The sequence below is a fragment of the Heptranchias perlo genome, chromosome 36, assembly GCF_035084215.1.
Source record: "Heptranchias perlo isolate sHepPer1 chromosome 36, sHepPer1.hap1, whole genome shotgun sequence".
Lineage (NCBI taxonomy): Eukaryota > Metazoa > Chordata > Chondrichthyes > Hexanchiformes > Hexanchidae > Heptranchias > Heptranchias perlo.
In genome coordinates, this window is record NC_090360.1 from 5,371,253 (window position 1) to 5,392,155 (window position 20,903).

At 42.8% G+C, this 20,903-nt stretch overlaps 2 protein-coding genes across 4 annotated transcripts in view; one reads left to right on the forward strand and one right to left on the reverse strand.

Moving 5' to 3' along the window:
* Positions 1-20,903, forward strand: part of LOC137304018 (cadherin-23-like) — a 223,347-nt gene that overhangs the window by 19,733 nt on the left and 182,711 nt on the right. The gene's annotated exons all lie outside the window — the stretch shown is intronic.
* LOC137304020 (uncharacterized protein C10orf105-like) overlaps positions 4,564-20,903 on the reverse strand; it is a 29,594-nt gene continuing 13,254 nt past the window's right edge. The window contains exons 2-3 of one of the 2 annotated variants that reach the window (XM_067972420.1): positions 5,425-5,526; positions 4,564-5,325 (exon numbers count right to left, since the gene is read on the reverse strand). In XM_067972420.1, coding sequence (XP_067828521.1) covers positions 5,105-5,325; positions 5,425-5,526 — 323 coding nt within the window. In that variant the 3' untranslated portion in view covers positions 4,564-5,104. Of the gene's footprint in view, positions 5,527-20,903 lie in introns of both variants that reach the window. The other variant, XM_067972419.1, reaches the window with a different exon arrangement.

The following is a 20,903-nucleotide window of genomic DNA, read 5'->3' on the forward strand; positions in this document are numbered from 1 at the left end:
GCTAAATAATTACTGGCGCCTACCAACCTGTTACTTCACCGCAATTACTCTTTCTAGCCTTCAATCTTGCCGCCTTCTCGATTGCTTTGTGTCCTACGCAACAGTTCCTCTTTTATGTGATTGCTGTTTGGATTTTTTTAAAAATATGTTAAAATATGATCAAAAAACAAAGGAAAATAATCATCTATTGTTTATTCCCAGGAGACTTTTTTCTGACTCGCGCTCCTGGTTTTGTTGTGCTGCATTAATTCTTTCAGTGAAATATTTTGCTTAGGCTCTCAGCATGGTGCTATGTTTTCACTGATATAAAAACCAGGACTTTTTGGGTTTAAAAAATGCAAAAAAAAACTATGAATGCTGGAAATCTGAAATGAAAACACCAAATGCTAGAAATACACAGCGTCTGTAAAGAGAAAAGACAGAGATAACCCTTCATCAGACCCGCTCCTGAAACATTAAACTGTCCTGTCAGATGCTGATGCACCTGCTGTGTGCTATCAGCATTTTGTGTCTTTATTTTAGTATATTTTGCTCATTGCTGCCGTTTACTGTAATTAAGCTCTGATTGAACAGGCTGGGACTCTTTACTCCAGAAAAGAGAAGGTTAAGGGGTGATCTTATAGAGGTCTTTAAGATTATGAAAGGGTTTGATAGGGTAGATGTGGAGAAGATGTTTCCACTTGTGGGGGAGACCAGAACTAGGGGCCATAAATATAAGATAGTTACTGGTAAATCCAATAGGGAATTCAGTAGAAACTTCTTTACCCAGAGAGTGGTTAGAATGTGGAACTCGCTACCTGGAGTAGTTGGGGCAAATAGCATAGATGCATTTAAGGGGAAGCACATGAGGGAGAAAGGAATAGAAGGATGTGCTGATAGGGTGAGATGAAGAGGGGTGGGAGGAGGCTCGTGTGGAGCATAAACACCAGCATGGACCAGTTGGGCCGAATGGCCTGTTTCTGTGCTGTACATTCTACACAATTCTGTGAACACCTCAATGTCTTCGTAACTTAACATGATGGGAAGAATATATTTTGGCAAGTAGTGTTTTCTACTTTTGGCAAGCACTGAAATTACCCTCCTGCTCCACCTGTTTCCTGGAAATTGAGATTCTGTGCTGATTTTGAGTGAGTGAAGACGAGCCAAGTGATTACAAAACAAAATTCTGATTCAGGCATCACATAAACCTCTGACCCACAGCGCTGTTACCATGAACAGAGTTATTTTCCTATCATTAAAAAAAAATTACCATGTGTACAAACTACATGCTGACCCTGACCCAAAAAGGCTCAGAAGCATCTTTGGGATTTTTTTTTCCTTTACAACGACCATGACCTCGATGTCGCTCAGTGTTTTGGAAACCATTTCTGTTATTAATCTACATGTGTTTCATTCGCTCCTTTTAATGTTCCAGCACACAGCGCAGTTTACTTACTGACGCTCAAGGGAGGGAGATTAGAGTTTATGGAACAGTGAGATGAATGTTCTCCCTCAGATTGTCAACAGGAAAATGTTCATCTGACAACATACGAATGTTAGGCGTCATAGATGTGTGTCATGTAAATGTCTGAAGAATGATCGAAAAGCACCAGATTTCAACCTTCAACCAAAGATACCATATGCTGAGGGTGTACTAGAGGCAGTCTGAGGCCTGAATTCAGAAAGGGGGACCTGAGGGCTGGACAGGCAACTGTGTATTGGGAGCTGCAGCAGTCTGGTCCGTTTGAGCCAAGCTGTGTTTTTGTTGTTTTCCTTTAAAACTAAATCATAAAATTTGACACAGACGGTGTTGGTCTCTTGTCTATGCAAATAAAGAAAAATATTACAACAGGGACTGACGCCAAGATGTACTCGTTGCACGATTGTGCTGTTTGTTCTATTCAGAGACGTGTTAAATTGGAAACATTGGGGTAGATCTTGACTTTGTGCGATAGTGTAAAACGTGTGATAGCGAATCGGCAGCTCGTTTTACATCTCTCCCGTTGACTTCAATGACAGTAAAAATTGGAGAGTGATGTAAAACGGGGACTGCCGACTCGCTGTCACCTGTTTTACACGATCGCACAGAGTCCAGATCTATGCACTCCCAGCAGAGTGTCCCACGAGAAGGCAGCTCAGGTTGAAGGTGGTGCAGCAGTGCCCGTTCGCCAGCCTTCGTTCCCTTTGAGTTTACCTCCTCACTGGGCGTGTCAGCACATTGAAATTTACTCTCATTTCACCCCTTTACTGGGATTTCAATGCTGATTTTTTTGGGGAGAAACAAGGATTTGCCACGCCAAATGATTGAGAAAGAAAATTGTGATGTAGGCGTCCTGGAGGTCTCTGACTCGTAGCACCATTAACATGGCATAGGTGTTCTGCTCGTCTTCTCGTATCATACGTAAAAACTATGTGATTATCCTGATCCTATCAGGTCTGAGGAAGGGCTCAAAACCAGTAACATCTTCAAATTTCTATAATTAGAACCTCCTGCACAGTTATTCCCCAGATATTTATCCAGCCCCTTTTGGAAGGAGACAGGTTGAACTACTTTTAATGGGAGTCTATTTTGCATAACTGTTATCAATGATCAAATTCTCTTTGCTGGTTTGACTTTGTTGAGAAGAAAATAATTTCTACCGCTATTTAAAATTGCTCAAGGTGCCTTTTGTCGTCTGTCGGCTGAGATTATTTGTGTTCATTTTATTTTTTCCACAAGTTGAACCTTCTCGAAAGATGGTCACTGAGTAACTTTCCCCATTGACATTTATCTTGGCGATCTTACCCTTCAGTCATCATACCCCAACAAGCTGGAACTCCCTTCCGAAGGCCCCCCCCCCTTTCCATGTCTCCCCACCTTCAAAATCCTTCGCAAAACCCACCTCTTCAACCGTGCCTTCTGCCATCTCCCCAAAACCTCCTCCCACACTTCTCTCACGACTCTACTTATGAAGTGTCTTGAGAGTCGTTTTACCACATTAAAGGTGCTGTCTGAATGCAAATTGTTGTTGAATGATTATTGCAGGGTTTGTAAAATTCTAACATGACTAAAGCCCATCTTGTGCATCTCAAAGAACCAACTGGAATTGGGACGTTTCCCCTCCCCTCACCAGCGAGGCTAATGTTTAGCTGTAAGGAAAACCCAGTTTCATTGTTAGCGACAGGTTTCCCAGGATTGGATATTGTGCGGATTAACACCTCAATGATTTCCTTGGCGCAGTGATCTCCGTGCGTCTGGGCAGCTGATCAGATTTTGCAAGTATGGGCTGTAAGATTGGATTAATATCCCAGAGCTTTGCCCAATTACCACCTAGACTTAGAGATGGTTTGACAATCTTGCAGATTTTTAATTTTGGTCTGTTGTCTCCTTCAGAAGGTTGAGTAGATTGAGTAGAAATCCTGCAACTGGTTATCACTCCCATGTGCAAGATATCTCTTCAGTGAGAGAAGCACTGATGGCTTTATTTATAAAATGATCTCTTTACAGATTATTTATAAAATGATCTCTTTACAGATCATTTATAAAATGATCTCTTTACAGATTATTTATAAAATGATCTCTTTACAGGTAATTTATAAAATGATCTCTCTGCAGATTGTTTATAAAATTATCTTTCCACAGATTATTTATAAAATGATCTCTACAGAGTATTTATAAAATGATCTCTCTACAGATTGTTTATAAAATGATCTCTCTACAGATTGTTTATAAAATGATCTCTCTACAGAATCCCATTGTACAAAGAACAATGCAGTTAGCTCCCTTTGGTGTCAAATTGGGTCCCTACTTTATTTGCTATTGGATGCAGGAAGTTTGAAAATTTTTTCTGACAAGCATTTGCAATCATTTATAATTTTTTCTCTTGAAGGTAATGTTTAAGTGACACGAATATTTCATGTTCCATCTTTTATCTTGTGCCAACAAGAGTCTCACTCCAGTCTATTTTGGTATCTTGCAATTCACCTGCCCTCGAAAGCTGTTGCACTTGGCTGCAATCCCAAATCTAACCCCTTAGAACTTGACATGAAGCTGATGTTGGACATGTTGGCATGTGCGGTCAGTCTGATGCATGCAAATTATGCATGGTTAATGAGGGGGCAGAAACTGATAATAAAATGTAATGAAATTATAGTTCAGTTATAAAATTATCATTCAATATTAAAGTTAGACAGTGAACAACATCTGATCGTTAAAAGTAGCAACGCAGGTTAACAAAGTCATTTAAAAAAATGCCAACAAAGCACAGGGGGGTTCATTTCTAGAGGAATTGAATTGAAAAACAGAGAAGTAATGTTAAACTTATATAGAACCTTGGTTAGACCACACTTAGTGTACTGTGCAGAGTTCTGGTCTCCATATTATAGAAAGGATATAGAGGCATTGGAGAAGGTGCAAAGAAGATTTACAAGGATGATACCAGAACTGAGAGGTTGTAACTATCAGGAAAGACTGAACAGGCTGGGGCTCTTTTCTCTATGAAAGGGTTTGATAGGGTAGACATAGAGATGATGTTTCTGCTTGTGGGGGAGACCAGAACTAGGGGTCATAAATATAAGAAAGTCACAAATAAATCCAATGAGGAGTTCAGGAGAAACATCTTTACTCAGAGAGTGGTTAGAAATTGGAACATGCTTCCATAAGGAGTAGTTGAGGCGAATAGCATAGATACATTTAAGAGAAAGCTAGATTAGTACATGAGGAAGAAAGGAATAGATGAAGTAGGGTGGGAGGAGGCTCGTAAGGAGCATAAACACCAGCATAGACCTGTTGGGCCAAATGGCCTGTTCTTGTTCTGTACACTCTATGCAATTCTGTGATAACTGATAACTTCCAAACAGTGCCATTGTGTCCTTTAGTTCCTTATTGTGCTCTGGTCTAAAGGATAACTAAGGATTAAGTCATCAGAGCTTCTTTGTTTTCCCTTTGATGATGTTGGCCACTGTACAATATGCGAGTGTTCAGTATTCCGAAGTACACTCTTCGAATGTTCATTACAACTAGAGATATTTTCTCTGTTGGTCACTGGAGATTTGATTGCAGCAGTACTTAATCTTTTATTACTTGTAATCAGGCGTTTCTATGTACGAAGCAGGTCTATGTGCAAACTTTACAGTCACTGGATCTTTACATTTTTGTTGACTCTGTGAGGTCTGAATCATTCTGGACCACCTGGCAGTGACTTGTAAAGGTTTGCTGAGGTTGCGGGAACGAACGAATCCGCCTGAAGCTGTTTATCGACCGCCTCAAGGAGCCAAAACGCTTCCACAGTTTTAACCGAGGCTCGCTGGAGTCCTCGATGTGGTACGGCATGCACTCGTAGGGGCGGTAGCGGGAAGCATCCAGACCTGCAGGATCACACAAGGCTACAAAACTGATGCATGTTGCCAAGAGAAGGAATATGCATATTAATGCTATGATGATTGGCAGAAGGTCTGCCTTTTCACCTGATGTGTCAGGACTCTGAAATGTCTCGGCGGTAGTCAGGAGAAGCTTAAGAACACTGGACGTTGCAGTTGTCCCATTCTTGGCCTCTGAATTCATTGTTCCTGTTTTTTTATTTGAAAGAAAAAGATATATTAACTCCTTTAATTTTTAACTTGCTCATTAAGGACAGTTGAGGATGAGAAATGGCGATTCAGGCCACCGAAGCTCAAACTTCCAGTGCTCTTCATATTTCTGTCATGAAGAGCACATTACATGGCTGCGGGATGTGTGCTGTGTGTAGCCATGATGAGTGTGGGGCAGGCTCCATGGAACAGCTAGTCTTTTCCTGCCTGTCGATTTCGTATGTTTGGATATCAGCGAGATCACAAAATAGGTTGAGATGAAGAAGGGTCTTCAGCTCGTGCGATCTCATCCTTACATTGGCCGAAAGGTCTTCTTTGTCTGAACCTAAATTGTGATCTTCAGTTCTGAAATTGCAGAAAATAGCAACAGAAATGGGTCGAAGGGATTCTTTTTATATCATCAACACCATGTTAGGCTTTTTCTTAAATGGTGCTTGTGGTAGAAGGGAGGTCTAGTAACTTGTGTTTTGGCTTGAACAAAAGAGCTCCCAAAAGGAAGAGAAAACACAGATTATTCTCCCCTCCCAGTGTATATTTTTTTCTTGACTTCTTTACCGTGCTCGCACAGAAAGTGAAAGGAGCCTTGGAACTGAAAGAATTCTTTTTAATCCCACAGTTAAAACTCTTTTCGAATGGCAACCTATGAAGATTATTACATTGTAAAGCACTTAACCGTGGTCCATATTGTACAGTCAGCACTGTAGGGAATTCTATTTCTTCACTAGAACTTAGATTTGTTCATTTAGTTACACAAAATGTATTTGCATTGAAAAGACTTCAAAATCAACCTCTATTTTGACAAATAACGTAACATTGAGAAGATTGCAGTCAAACTAGTTATCTCCCAGATGATTATGATCGACATTTGGCCTCGTGAAGCTATAGGCTTGCTTAAGAACTGCAAGTGACCATTAACTTTCATGAAAATATTAATTATTGGTCATATCAGAGAAGGAATTAATTTTTTTTGTGAAGTACAACCTTTTTCTAGCCTGTTGTAGACAACTTTATTGTCTTAATACTTGATTGTCGATGATACTTATGCTAAAGAGTAAAATTGTGTTTGTGTTTATGTTTACACTATTGCTAACACGCAGTGACCAGAGGAATCTTACCCTGCCCCTGTGGACATAGCCAAACCCTTGAGAAAAAACATCTATTCGTTGCAGCTTTTAATATAAGATCAGTTGAATTTTTGTTACCTTATCTCCAGAAGGGTTTGAGTATTTTTGACATTCAGCATATGGCGTTCGATATTTCATTGTACGTTGCCCAGGCTACATATTTAGTTTGGTATCAAATTTCTGAAACTCACAACGTAGCTGAGAGAATGCTTTCAGAGCAGAGTTAGTTCAAAATTGCCATTAGAAAACATCGAAAGGATTTATTTTTAGGTCGGGCAAGACTTTTTGATGGTGTAATTGTCAACAACTCAGCAGTTAATTTAATGTCATATTATTGTGAAGCTCAACACATGAGTTACCATGCTGATCAAGGCTGGTCAGTTCCAAAATTCGCTCGGCACGACTCCTGTTATGCAAGAGTTTGTTCTCTGAAGTTATATCGAAGAGTTGTTGTCCTGTCTTGTGGCTGAAGAGGTTTGAAGGCAAGCAGTTGAATTTAGAGGAATTGGGGCTGTTCAGAAGTTATTTACATAATACCCCATTTATAATAATCGCAAGCCATTCTCATCACTTCCTCAGCATGTCAACTCTCCTCAGTGTCAGCCATGGCTCAGTGGTAGTACTCTCATCTCTGAGTTAGAAGATTGTGGGTTCAAGTCCCATTCTGAAGACTTGAGCACAAAATCTAAGCTGACATTTCAGTGCAGTACCGAGGGAGTGCTGCACTGTCGGGGGTGCCGTCTTTCGGATGAAACATTAAACCGAGATCCCCGTCTGCCCTCTCAGGTGGATGTAAAAGATCCCATGGCACTATTTCGAAGAAAAGCAGGGGAGTTCTCCCCGGTGTCCTGGCCAATATTTGCCCTTAATCAACATCACTAAAATAATAGAGTATCTGGTCATTATCACATTGCTCTTTGTGGGATCTTGCTGTGCGTAAATTGGCTGCCGTGTTTCCTACCTTACAACAGTGACTACATTTTGAAAATACTTGATTGGCTGCAAAGCACTTTGGGACGTCCTGAGATTGTGAAAGGCGCTATATAAATGCAAGTCTTTCTTTCTTTCAGTGGGTAGCACTCTTCCCGCTGACTCAGAAAGTTGTGAGTTTCAAGCCCTGCTCATAATCTAGGCTGACCCTTCAGAATCTTACTGTGGGAGAGCTGCATTGTTGGTGCTGGCTTTTGGATGAGACATTAAACCCAATCAGGCCCACTTAAAATATCCCATGTGGCACTATTTGAAGGAAGAATTAGGAGTTCTCCTGGTGCCCTGGCCAATATTCCTTCCTTAAACTCTGCGACCAGCAACGACAGTGTGATCAGCAGCACTTGTGTTATGCTGCGGGCTGTGAATCAAACTCATAACGGCCAGGAGAGAGCACTGCACTTGAAGCTTGAAGGGGATATAAATCAAATCGGAAGCACTGCTTTAGAGTGAGAGGCTTCTCAAGGGGTCTGGACAGAAAATCAGAGTGGAATCAGCCCCTGGGTGGTCGCTTACAGGTACTGATGGTAAATTGGAGGCATTAGTGGCACAGGCTTGGGAACAGGCCTGCTATCTATCCTTTTACTGCAGTGATAATGGGACCTGGGGGACTGGGGAGAAAATAGGAAGATTTCATAACCTCAAAAAAAAAAGTTACTTAATGTGCGATATAAACAAAATACATGACCAAGAGCAAAGAAGATTATTTATATCCACTCCCAGAATTGACCATAACTCACATAAGAGTTATCAGGTCAGTTTACGAGTGGAGTGTAAATCAAATCGCACAGCCCTTCATCACATACCCTCTGTCACTTACGCAGCACCTCAACTTTCAGAGGTATGTCACTCAGTGAATAATGGTAAATCCTTCAGATCCTCCCGCCAGTTAAGTGTAATGAAATGTAGACCCAAATCCTCAAGGTCAGACTGAACCCATCTTGCTGTTTCTCTGTTATCTTTAATGCTCAGCCTTTTGCTGCAAGTTTTTTTTTTCTTAATTGAAAACTCCACACGACTAAAATATCAGAATATCCAGGAGAAATGTTTTTTTTTCTACACTGAGGGAAGTATCAAATTTAACAAAAGCAACTTGGGCTCTTCCATCACTCAGTCCCACATCTCTCTGAAATGAGTAATAAACATCTGGAAGCCAAGCATTTTCTCGGATTTATCCAATTTTTTCTGTTTACTTATTTTGTGTGATAAGGATTCAGTAGATTATACCAGAAGTCCTATGTTCACGTATTGCTCCACTGTTCAATCTACGTTGCTTGGACTTCATTTACAAACGGTGAGAATTGTAATCATATCACAAGGTTGAAGAAGGCTCTTCCGCCCTTTTGGTTTCTTGCTTCAGAATACTCATCCCGCCACCTTCCGATCGAACAAAAAAATCTGCAGATGCTGGAAATATTCAGCGAGTCAGGAGGCAGAATCCGTGGCGAGAACAGACAGGGTGACTGACATTTCAGGTGTGGCCCCTTCATCGGAACTGGAAGATATTACAGATAGAATTATACAGCACAGAAGGAAGCCATTCGGCCCATCGTGCCTATGCCGGATCTTTGATAGAGCTGACCAATTTAGTCCCCAGAGCCTTGCAAATTTTTCCTTTTCGAGTATGCACCCAATTCCCTTTTGAAAGCTGCCATTGAATCTGCTTCTACCGCCCTTTCAGGCAGCGCATTCCAGATCAAAACAACTCGCTGCGTAAAAAAAAAACTTCTCCTCGTCTCCCCGCTGAACGAGGGGAAGGAAGGGGGGGAAGGCACAGACACCCACACTCTTATAGGCAAGAGAAGAAACAGGATCATCTGTAAAGTGCTGACATTTTTTCTTCTTTCTGTCTGCTGGATCATGTGCCAGTTTTCATGCCTTTATTCTACCTGCCTGATCCCCAACTCCTGAGCTATTCACACGTTCTCTGCATCTCATAAATGTCTCTAATTTCTATGATTTTTCTCACTAGGTCTCCAATTGTTCCGTGTTAACAATCACTTCTGCCATTTAACCATCTCCTGTTGCCCGCACAAGCGCTTTCACAGGCCGTTCTGTTTCTTCTTGTATGTGTGTGTTTATTCTTTCCCTCCTTCCACTTGTTCTGTTCCTTAAACGCTGTTCATCTGTAATATCTTCCAGTTCTGAGGAAGAGTCCACACCTGAAATGTCACCCTGTCCGTTCTCTGAACAGATACTGCCTGAGCTGATGAATGTTTCCGGCATTTTATCTTTTGGTCTCTTAAATGAAACCCTTTGTCCTGACTCCCTTGACAGAGATTCAGCTTCTCTCTGCATCAGTCGAGCTCAGCAGCTCCTGTCCGATGCGACTTTTCAAAATATCTGAAGATGCTTAGTCGGAGTGTTTCAGGAAGAGGCCACACTTCCCTATCATTCAGGACTGGTGAGAAACAAGGAGGGTCATTTTAACTTTGGGCGATAGTGTAAAATGGACGATATCAGATCAGCCGCCCGGTATATATCTCTCCAGACTTTCATTTCCGTTGACTTCAAGCGGGAGAGGTGTATAATGGACGGGTGATCTGTTTTACACTGTCGCCCAAGGTCAAAATCACTCTCAAGGTATTTGAAGGATTTCTTGAGGATATTTTGGACTCGACATTGTTCCACTTCCTTCTCCCTGCCTCTTGCTCTTGACATTCAGTGCTATGGCCTATGTCATTTCTCCACCAAAGCAGTGCCACCACTGGGGGCGGAGGGTGAGAGTGTGTGGACACAAGCAAAAGGGAATCCGGCAGCACATTCGCATAAGGAGCCATTTCTACAGAACCATGCTGTTGGAGAGGGAGCTCATTGCAGTTAATAAAGATGATTACAGTGATGTGCAGCTCTGCTTGACATCAATTTCCATTCATCATAGTGTGCAGGGAAGTAATCAAAGGTACTAAAACGGTGGCTCTCATTTTCAGTTCAAGTGTTACAGTAATACGAGATTGACTGTAATCTCTGGGTCCCTCTCCATGCTTGGAGCAGAGTCAGCTCAGTGTGCTGGGATGACTGAATAGCTGACCATGTTCAAACATAATGAGCTGAAAATAAACTCAAGGAGGTGTCGGGAAAAAGAGAACGATAACTAGAAATTCAAGTAATGAGTGCTTGCATTTTGATAAACTTTCATCAGGGGTGAAGCAAATCTCAGGACTCAAATCACGATCTCACCCCCTACCTGCTTTATCCTGTTCTGTGCCTTTTCCCCTCTCCCTCTGCCTCTCTTGCTCTCTCTCCCTTGTCTCTTTTTCACTTTATTTCTTTATTTCTCTCTTTCTCTATCGTCGCTGAAGCAACTTCTTATCCCTCTACTAAAAAGGGAGGGGGCAATCGAAGAACACTTTGCTTGTCAGCCTTTTACTTTTTTAATTGTACGGGGGCTCTTCTCGCAGAAAACACATCGAGTGGTGCCTGGGCCCCAGTGGTGAGCCAATAATACATCAAAATAGCAATTTACTCAGCCGAAAGCATATGTTAAGCATGAGAGACACAGGAAGTAAAGGAGCAATGCTGTCCTTGTAAAGTTCGTCAGCCACTTTTCACCTATTCTGCAACCATATGTTGGAAGTGGTGTAATTCTCATTAAAACCAAACACCATGATGCAGCTTGTGTGTGACAAATGTTTTTTGATGCAATAGAAACAAAGATCAGGAGCGGAGTGTTTACAGACTGGAGTTTGTGTCGACCTTTCTCGCCTACAAAGACACTTTATCCGGCACACACTGGTTTTCCTGTTCCACTGAATGTTACATTTTCCAGCCACAAAGTTTTTCCACTGTCCAGTTGGTGTTGCCCACAAAATGATGCAACGTTGAAAGCCTTTATTCAGCCTCTTTATTCCTGGCCGGACTCCTATGAAAGGTTCCATTTAGTTTTGGGTTTCCTGAGTGGGAGCTGCTTTTAGTGAATTCTACGGCCTTGTTATTTTCCCCTGTAGCCGAGTAATATAAATCTCTCCTGACCTTTCATGTTTAATGCACCCTCTCGTTCTGCTGCTCAGTCAGGGGCGGAACGCTTCAGCCCTCCGAGCTCTGACCATAAAATATTACTGTCGGGTCGTGTTGTATCTGCAGAAGAAGACGTTCTGTGGGCATATTTTCTGGGAAATGTTTGAGATTTATTTTTTGTGTTTATTTCATGGGTGTGATTGGATGTCCAGTGTAGTGACAATTCAGCATGCTTTTGTTTTTCTTACATCGTCAAGGTCCCCTGTGGATACCTTGGGCCTCCCCCAATCCCGGGCATCCTCCCACTTTCCCGATTTTCGTCTCCCCCCGTCCCCCGTCATACCATGCTGGGGACCGTTTCCAGGGGTCCCCGATGGCTGGCCTGACACATTTATTTTAAAGGGGTTTATGCCTCTGCTAAAATAGCAAACAAAGTAATTTCAGATGAACATATTAAATTATCCGTAATGTAAGGTATTATCCCACTGCATAATTTCAAGCCCGAGCATCCCTGTACTGTGAGAAGGCATTGTAGGAATTGATGTCTTCACTCTGACTGTTAAGGACCGCCATGGATAATGTCACGTGCTTCACAGTGTAGTTCCACTAAGGGTATTTAATGTTCCAGGACTGATGGGAAATTACTGAATACAAGACCATTAACTGCTGTTGATAGGTTGTGCATTCTATCTTGTTTGTGACAGTCTTGCATAGCATTATGCACCAAGGGAAATCATTTTTGACAAATTTATTAGAGTTTATTGAGGATGTAACTAGCAGGGTAGATATGTGGATGCCCAACTAGAGAGGGGGCAAAACTTGACCTCCTCTTGGGAAATAAGGAAGGGCAGGTGACAGAAGTGTTAGTGAGGGATCACGTTGGGACCAGTGATCATAATTCCATTAGTTTTAAGATAGCTATGGAGAAGGATAGGTCTGGCCCAAAAGTTAAAATTCTAAATTGGGGAAAGGCCAATTTTGATGGTATTAGACAGGAACTTTCAGAAGTTAATTGGGAGAGTCTGTTGGCAGGCAAAGGGACGTCTGGTAAGTGGGAGGCTTTCAAAAGTGTGTTCATCAGGGTAAGCACATTCCTTATAAAGTGAAGGGCAAGGCTGGTAGAAGTAGGGAACCTTGGATGACTCGGGAGAATGTGGCCCTAGTCAAAAAGAAGGAGGAGGCATATGACATGCATAGGCAGCTGGGATCAAGTGGATCCCTTGAAGAGTATAGAGATTGCCGGAGTAGAGTTAAGAGAGAAATCAGGAGGGCAAAAAGGGGACATGAGATTGCTTTGGCAGATAAGGCAAAGGAGAATCCAAAGAGCTTCTACAAATACATAAAGGGCAAAAGAGTAACTAGGGAGAGAGTAGGGCCTCTTAAGGATCAACAAGGTCATCTATGTGCGGAACCACAAGAGATGGGTGAGATCCTAAATGAATATTTCGGATCGGTATTTACGGTTGAGAAAGGCATGGATGTTAGGGAACTTGGGGAAATAAATAGTGATGTCTTGAGGAGTGTACATATTACAGAGAGGGAGGTGCTGGAAGTCTTAACGCGCATCAAGATAGATAAATCTCCGGGACCTGATGAAATGTATCCCAGGACATTATGGGAGGTTAGGAAGGAAATTGCGGGTCCCCTAGCAGAGATATTTGAATCATCGACAGCTACAGGTGAGGTGCCTGAAGATTGGAGGGTAGCAAATGTTGTGCCCTTGTTTAAGAAGGGCGGCAGGGAAAAGCCTGGGAACTACAGACCGGTGAGCCTGACATCTGTAGTGGGTAAGTTGTTAAGAGGGTATTCTGAGAGACAGGATCTATAGGCATTTGGAGAGGCAGGGACTGATTAGGAACAGTCAGCATGGTTTTGTGAGAGGAAAATCATGTCTCACGAATTTGATTGAGTTTTTTGAAGGGGTAACCAAGAAGATAGATGAGGGCTGTGCAGTAGACGTGGTCTACATGGACTTTAGCAAAGCCTTTGACAAGGTACCGCATGGTAGGTTGTTACATAAGGTTAAATCTCACGGGATCCAAGGTGAGGTAGCCAATTGGATACAAAATTGGATTGACGACAGAAGACAGAGGGTGGTTGTAGAGGGTTGTTTTTCAAACTGGAGGCCTGTGACCAGCGGTGTGCCTCAGGGATCGGTGCTGGGTCCGCTGTTATTTGTTATTTATATGAATGATTTGGATGAGAAATTAGGAGGCATGGTTAGTAAGTTTGCAGATGACACCAAGATTGGTGGCATTGTGGACAGTGAAGAAGGTTATCTCGGATTGCAACGGGATCTTGATAAATTGGGCCAGTGGGCCGATGAATGGCAGATGGAGTTTAATTTAGATAAATGTGAGGTGATGCATTTTGGTAGATCGAATCGGGCCAGGACCTACTCCGTTAATGGTAGGGCGTTGGGGAGAGTTATAGAACAAAGAGATCTAGGAGTACAGGTTCATAGCTCCTTGAAAGTGGAGTCACAGGTGGATAGGGTGGTGAAGAAGGCATTCAGCATGCTTGGTTTCATTGGTCAGAACATTGAATACAGGAGTTGGGATGTCTTGTTGAAGTTGTACAAGACATTAGTAAGGCCACACTTGGAATACTGTGTACAGTTCTGGTTACCCTATTATAGAAAGGATATTATTAAACTAGAAAGAGTGCAGAAAAGATTTACTAGGATGCTACTGGGACTTGATGGTTTGACTTATAGGGAGAGGTTGGATAGACTGAGACTTTTTTCCTTGGAGAGTAGGAGGTTTAGGGGTGATCTTATAGAAGTCTATAAAATAATGAGGGGCAGAGATAAGGTAGATAGTCAAAATCTTTCCCCAAAGGTAGGGGAGTCTATAACGAGGGGGCATAGATTTAAGGTGAGAGGGGAGAGATACAAAAGGGTCCAGAGGGGCAATTTTTTCACTCAAAGGGTGGTGAGTGTCTGGAACGAGCTGCCAGAGGCAGTAGTAGAGGTGGGTACAATTTTGTCTTTTAAAAAGCATTTGGACAGTTACATGGGTGAGATGGGTATAGAGGGATATGGGCCAAGTGCAGGCAATTGGGACTAGCTTAGTGGTATAAACTGGGCGATATGGACATGTTGGGCCGAAGGGCCTGTTTCCATGTTGTAAACTTCTATGATTCTATTCTATGATGTCGTATATTTGGATTTTCAAAAGGCATTCGATAAGGTGGCCACAAAAAAGGTTGTTATACAAGGTAAGGGCTCATGGGGTTGGGGGTAATATATTAGCTTGGTTAGAGGATTGGTTAAAGGACAGAAAACAGAGGGTAGAGATAAACAGATCATTCTGAGGTTGGCAGACTGTAACTAGTGGGTTTGCCAAAAGGATCGGTGCTTGGGCCTCAGCTATTTACAATCTATCTCAATGACTTAGATGAAGGGATCGAGTGTAATGTATCCAAGTTTGCTGACGATACAAAGCGAGATGGGAAAGTAAGCTGTGGGAAGGACACAAAGAGTCTGCAGAGGGATATAGACAGATTAAGTGAGTGGGCAAGAAGGTGGCAGATGGAGTATAATGTGCAGAAATGTGAGGTTATTCACTTTGGGAGGAAGAATAGAAAAACAGGATATTTTTTAAATGGTGAGAAACTATTTAATGTTGGTGTTCAGAGAGACTTGGGTATCCTCGTACAAGAAACACATTAAATTAGCATGCAGGTACAGCAGGCAATTAGGAAAGCAAATAGTATGTTAGCCTTTATTGCAAGGGGGTTGGAGTGCAAGAGTTAGGAAGTCTTACTACAGTTGTACAGGGCTTTAGTGAGACCTCACCTGGAGTACTGCATACAGTTTTGGTCTCCTTATCTAAGGAAGGTTCACTAGATTATTTCCTGGGATGAGAGGGTTGTCCTATGAGGAGAGGTTGAGTAGAATGGGCCTATTCTCTCTGGAGTTTAGAAGAATGAGAGGTGATCTCATCGAAACATATAAGATTCTGAGGGGGCTTGACAGGGTAAATGCTGAGAGATTGATTCCCCTGGCTGGAGAGTCTAGAACTAGGGGGCATAATCGCAGGATAAGGGGTCAGCCATTTAAGACTGAGATGAGGAGGAATTTCTTCACGCAGAGTATTGTGAATCTTTGGAATTCTCTACCCCAGAGGGCTGTGGATGCTGAATCATTGAATATATTCAAGGCTGAGATGGATAGATTTTTGGACTCTAGGGTAATCAAGGGATATGGGGATCGGGCGGGAAAGTGGAGTTGAGGTCGAAGATCAGCCATGATCTGATTGAATGGCAGATCAGGCTCGAGGGGCCGTATGCCCTACTCCTGCTCCTATTTCTTGTGTTCTTATGTTCTTATTATTGTTCTGCAAGTTATATAGTATATCCATTTGTTGTTCCGCAATAATAAGGGTCAACTGTCAGTGTTCCTAGATTTAATACGATCGAAAAGAAATCCTTCCTGCTCAGGCTGAAAGCCGAAGATAATTTGTTGATTCCTCCCTTCTTGAACTGTCTGTGACTCAAACTCACTGGACTCAAACTCAGCTTTCCTCCACCTCCCCCTTCCTCGCCCAAATCTGCACTAGTAGATCACCAGATCTGCACTAGTAGATCACCAGATCTGTACCAGTAGATCACCAGATCCATATCACTAGATCACCAGGTCCTGACACTTGGACCACCGGTGGTTTTAATTTGCGCTCTGTGCAGAAACAGTTAACAATTGAGTTTGAACATCGCAGACAGGACTTTATGGAAACCCATCAACAGTTGTGCTAAACATAGCACACAGAGGAAATTAAATCCACGGGAGTCCAATAACCCCATTTGCAGACACTGATAGGCTGTCGGGAGTTGAGAAGGTTCCCTGGGAATCGTTTAGGAAGAACATGTTGCAACTGTTGGAAATGAATGGCTGGAAAAGGAAAACAGCGACGGTCCATGTCCAGAGGGAAGTTTTATCCCTGTGTATTGCGTGTTACCGTTCATTTATTTAAAGGGGTAGCATACCCGAATATCCAAAGTGATCCAAGTTTGAGGAGGCTGGTCTAGTTTGGGCCAGTTAATAGGTCAAGCCATTTTGGATTTGCACCTTGGTTCAACCCTGACCTTTACCATCGCCACTTTGTTATCCTGTAGATCTCACACCTATGGCCTTGGAACTCTTTGGTAGTTCTCCCAGTCTCCTGCCGCAGTACTGAGGGAGTGCTTCACTGTCGGAGGTCCCGTCTTTTGGATGAGATGTTAAACCGAGGCCCCGTCTGCCCTCAAAGGTGGAGGTAAAAGATCAGAGCAGGGGAGTTCTCCCCGGTGTACTGGGCCAATATTTATCCCTCAACCAATGTCACTAAAACAGATCAACCGGTCCTTATCTCTTTGCTGTTTGTGGGATCTTGCTGTGCGCACATTGGCTGCTGAGTTTCCTACATTACAACAGTGACTACACTTTAAAAGTACCTCATTGGCTTTAAAGCGCTTTGGGACGTCCTGAGACCGTGAAAGGCGTGATGTAAATGCAAGTCTTTCTTCTTACATTTTTTCCCCACCTTTAAAATATACCTTAAAACCTCTAACAGTGCTTTTGGTCACTTTCACTAACCCACCCCCTTCCCCACAGTCCTGAAGTCCAATTGTGAAGAGCTTTCGGGTGTTTCGCAATGTCAAAGGCGATACAGAATAGTTGTTGTTTGATCTCCACCAAAAAGCAATTTGCCAGCCTTACAAATTGTCAGAGCAAGTTCTGTGACGTTTATCATTTCAATCCTGCAACCTTAAAAATTGAATCTCCTGGCTGTAAGCAGAATATTCCATAAAAATCCAGGTAGATTCCTTCAAATAAAAAAAAAGTGACTTTCTCCAGCACATTTGTTAAGCACACAGGCAGCGAGTTTCCCTGCACACAGACCAAATTAAAGAAAGATGATCAAAACAGTTCCTTTACCTGAGTTTCATTACCAGCTGCTGAAAGCTCTCTCACTTGTCCTCACTCTCACTTCTTTCCAAGGCAGACACAGCTCTCTGCTTCTGCTCAGCTGCACTTTTTTTAGGACAAAGGGAGGTTAAAAAAAAATATCTGGGCCAGCTCCCTTGTAATTTGCAACCAGCTCAGACACACCTCTGTACATCTCTACCGAAAACCAGCCGTTTTAAAATTAACTCATTCTCGTTTATTTTGCCAGGGAGAACAGCTTGTAAAGTTTAGTTAATCCCTGCCAGTGTAGTGAGCTGGATTCCCTCCCTGGTGCCTGTGGAATGGAATGTTCCAGAGTCCGCAGCCACTGCCTGAGTGAGTGCCAGTAGCATATCGTGATGTGATCAGCAGGCTGTTAGGGTCGCCAACCCTCAGGGATTGTCCTGGAACCTCCAGGAATTAAAGATTTATCTCCTGGTCACTGCTGCGAGCAAACACCTGGGGAGAAAAATCATAGGGACATGAAAAACAAGAGGACATTTTTATCAATTTCTTTGAACACTTTTGTTTATTAGTTATAAAAATATTGGCGATGGGTCAAGGCCGTTTGACCGACTGTCAAAAATCACGCAGTCGGGTAACGACGAGTCTGTTCACTTTCCGATTGGCCATGGGAAGGCGGGGCACCATGAGGATGGAAGTGTCGGGCGACCAATGGCAGGAGAGTGGGGGCAGTGGGGGGAGGAGTTATAGGAGGGAGGTCATGTGATGAAACCTCCAGCGATGTGTTCAACCAGAGTTGGCATCGCTAGCTGCATGTGAAGGCTGACCTCCCACTGGTTGGTGTGGGACTACATACATTTCACAAGATCCCACGATCGATGGTAAAGACCCAACTAATCTATCCAGAAAGAGTGGCCCCCTCCCCATCGCACTGTCCAGCAGTTTCTTTAATGGTTCCAGTAACTTTTTCTACCACAATTCTGTATTTTATAGTAAAACATCATGGAGGGAGAGGGTTAAAGAAACAAAAGCATATAATTAAGGCCACCTGTTCGCAGTTATTATGTAATCGCAATCCCCAAAACACCAGTAAAAATCCCAGAATCTCTAATAATAATGGAATTTGAATTATTCCGATTATAGGGAATGTTACCTTTTTTTGTACACTATAGATGAAATTGCTGGAATACCATTTTTACACAAACAGACTGGATCACAGAATGCAATTCCCCAAACACTGCTCAATATACCAGGATTTCATGTAATGAATATAGGGTTTGACCTATTTGGTCATTGTAAACCTCACAAAAAAAATCTCTTCAAAGGGGATTAGTGATCCTTAAAGGGAATAAACGGAACGGAGATTTGGGCCTGGATCGCTGTTCACCTGCTTATTTTCAAAACCAGACAGAAAATCTAGGCTTGGCTGAGAACCCAGTGATGTGAAGGTGCTAACAACAACATCACGCATTTAGACAGCGCCTTTAACGTAGTAAAACGTCCCAAGGCGCTTCACAGGAGCGTAATCCGACAAAATTTGACACCGAGCCACCTAAGGCGATATTAGGACAGGTGACCAAAAGCTTGGTCAAAGAGGTAGGTTTTAAGCAGCGTCTTAAAGGAGGAGAGAGAGGTGGAGAGGCGGAGTGGTTTGGAGAGGGAATTCCAGAGCTTCATTTATAGGATAATGACTGAACGTCTCTAAGTCAGAATCTTCCCTCTTTCCCCCACACTTCCCCCCCCCTCCCCCTGCTGTTCATGGGGCTGCTGACTGATTCCTGCATTACAACAGTGACCACACTTCAATATTGGCTGTATAGCACTTTGGGATGTCCTGAGGTTGTGAAAGGCGCTATATAAATGCAAGTGTTTTCTTCTTTTATTGGTGGATAGATCTTAAATCACACCCCTCCCCCCCCCCCCCGGATCTGTTACTATCAGCAACGTAAGATACACATGTATACACACACATACACACCAATTAATGGGAATGTGCATTCCAATTCTGATTGGCTCCAGGGCTCTCGAGGTCTACACTTAAGCAGAGGCAAAAAGCTTGAGCAGTCAGTAGCACAAAGAATTTGGTAATGCTCCAGTCGTGTTGCCACTGTCTTGTCAGCTCTGCTCACACAAAAAGAGTCAAAGTATTTCCTGCTGGAAGAATGACTGAGTACTGTAATGAAATGTTGCTCTGAGTTTGCAATACAGGTCTCGGTCGAACACTGCCACCGACAGCTTTTGATCATCAAGATATGTGGGATTGCCACTAAAGCTGGTCTGGTTTTTCTGCCCCCGTAACCCGCTCCTCTCCTGAAGGCACCACGGTGAGGTACAGTTCTCCGCACGCTGCCACCCTCTCTGGTACCTTGCCCGAGGAACCACTCTTCGTGCGAGAGCCTAAAGCACTCATTGTAACAACTAGACTTCACTGAGGTGCTAAACTCAGAAGACCAGCCAAGTGTCAACACATCTAGAACAACAATTGCCCATTCTGGTTTAAATATTTATCCAATTTTGATTTATATCGTCTGTCACTCCCAAAAAGTACAGCTCTGTATGTTTAAATTGACATGCATTCTGGGTCACTGATGTTGGTCGTAAGTGTCTTAACGGTGACTGTTTTATCCCAACCTGATACAAATCTGCTCTATCCCTGGTAATTTCAATTTTAGTATCCAGAGGGGCAGAGTACAATGAGAACAAGGAAATCGGCACCATCAAAACGACACAGATTTAACATCTTTATAGGCGCAACAGAGTGAAGGACTGACTGAATCAAACTCTCTTCTCTGTTATTTGCATGGGCCTTATCATAGAATCATACAGCACAGAAGGAGGCCATTTCGCCCATTGTGCCTGTGCCAGCTCTTTGAAAGAGCTATCCAATTAGTCCCACTCCCCTGCTCTTTCCCCATGGCCCTGCAATTTTTTCCTCTTCAAGTATTTATCCAACTATCTTTTGAAAGTTATTATAGAATCTGCCTCCACCGCCCATTCAAGCAGCGCATTCCAGATCATAACAACTCGCTGTGTAAAAAAAATTCTCATCTCCCCTCTGGTTCTTTTGCCAGTTACCGTAAATCTATATCCTCTGGTTACTGACCCTCCTGCCACTGGAAACAGTTTCTCCTTATTTACTCTATCAAAAAGTCTCATAATTTTGAGCACCTCTATTAAATCTCCCATAACCTTCTCTGTTCTAAGGAGAACAACCCCAGCTTCTCCAGTCTCTCCACATAACTGAAGCCCCTCATCCCTGGTACCATTTTAGTAAATCTCTTCTGCACCCTCTCCAAGGCCTTGACATCCTATGTGAAATTATTTTAAGCAGCCTTCAACTTGGCTCCTCGGGGGTGTGATTCCACAATACAAAACCACCCGTATAATTTGGCACAGAC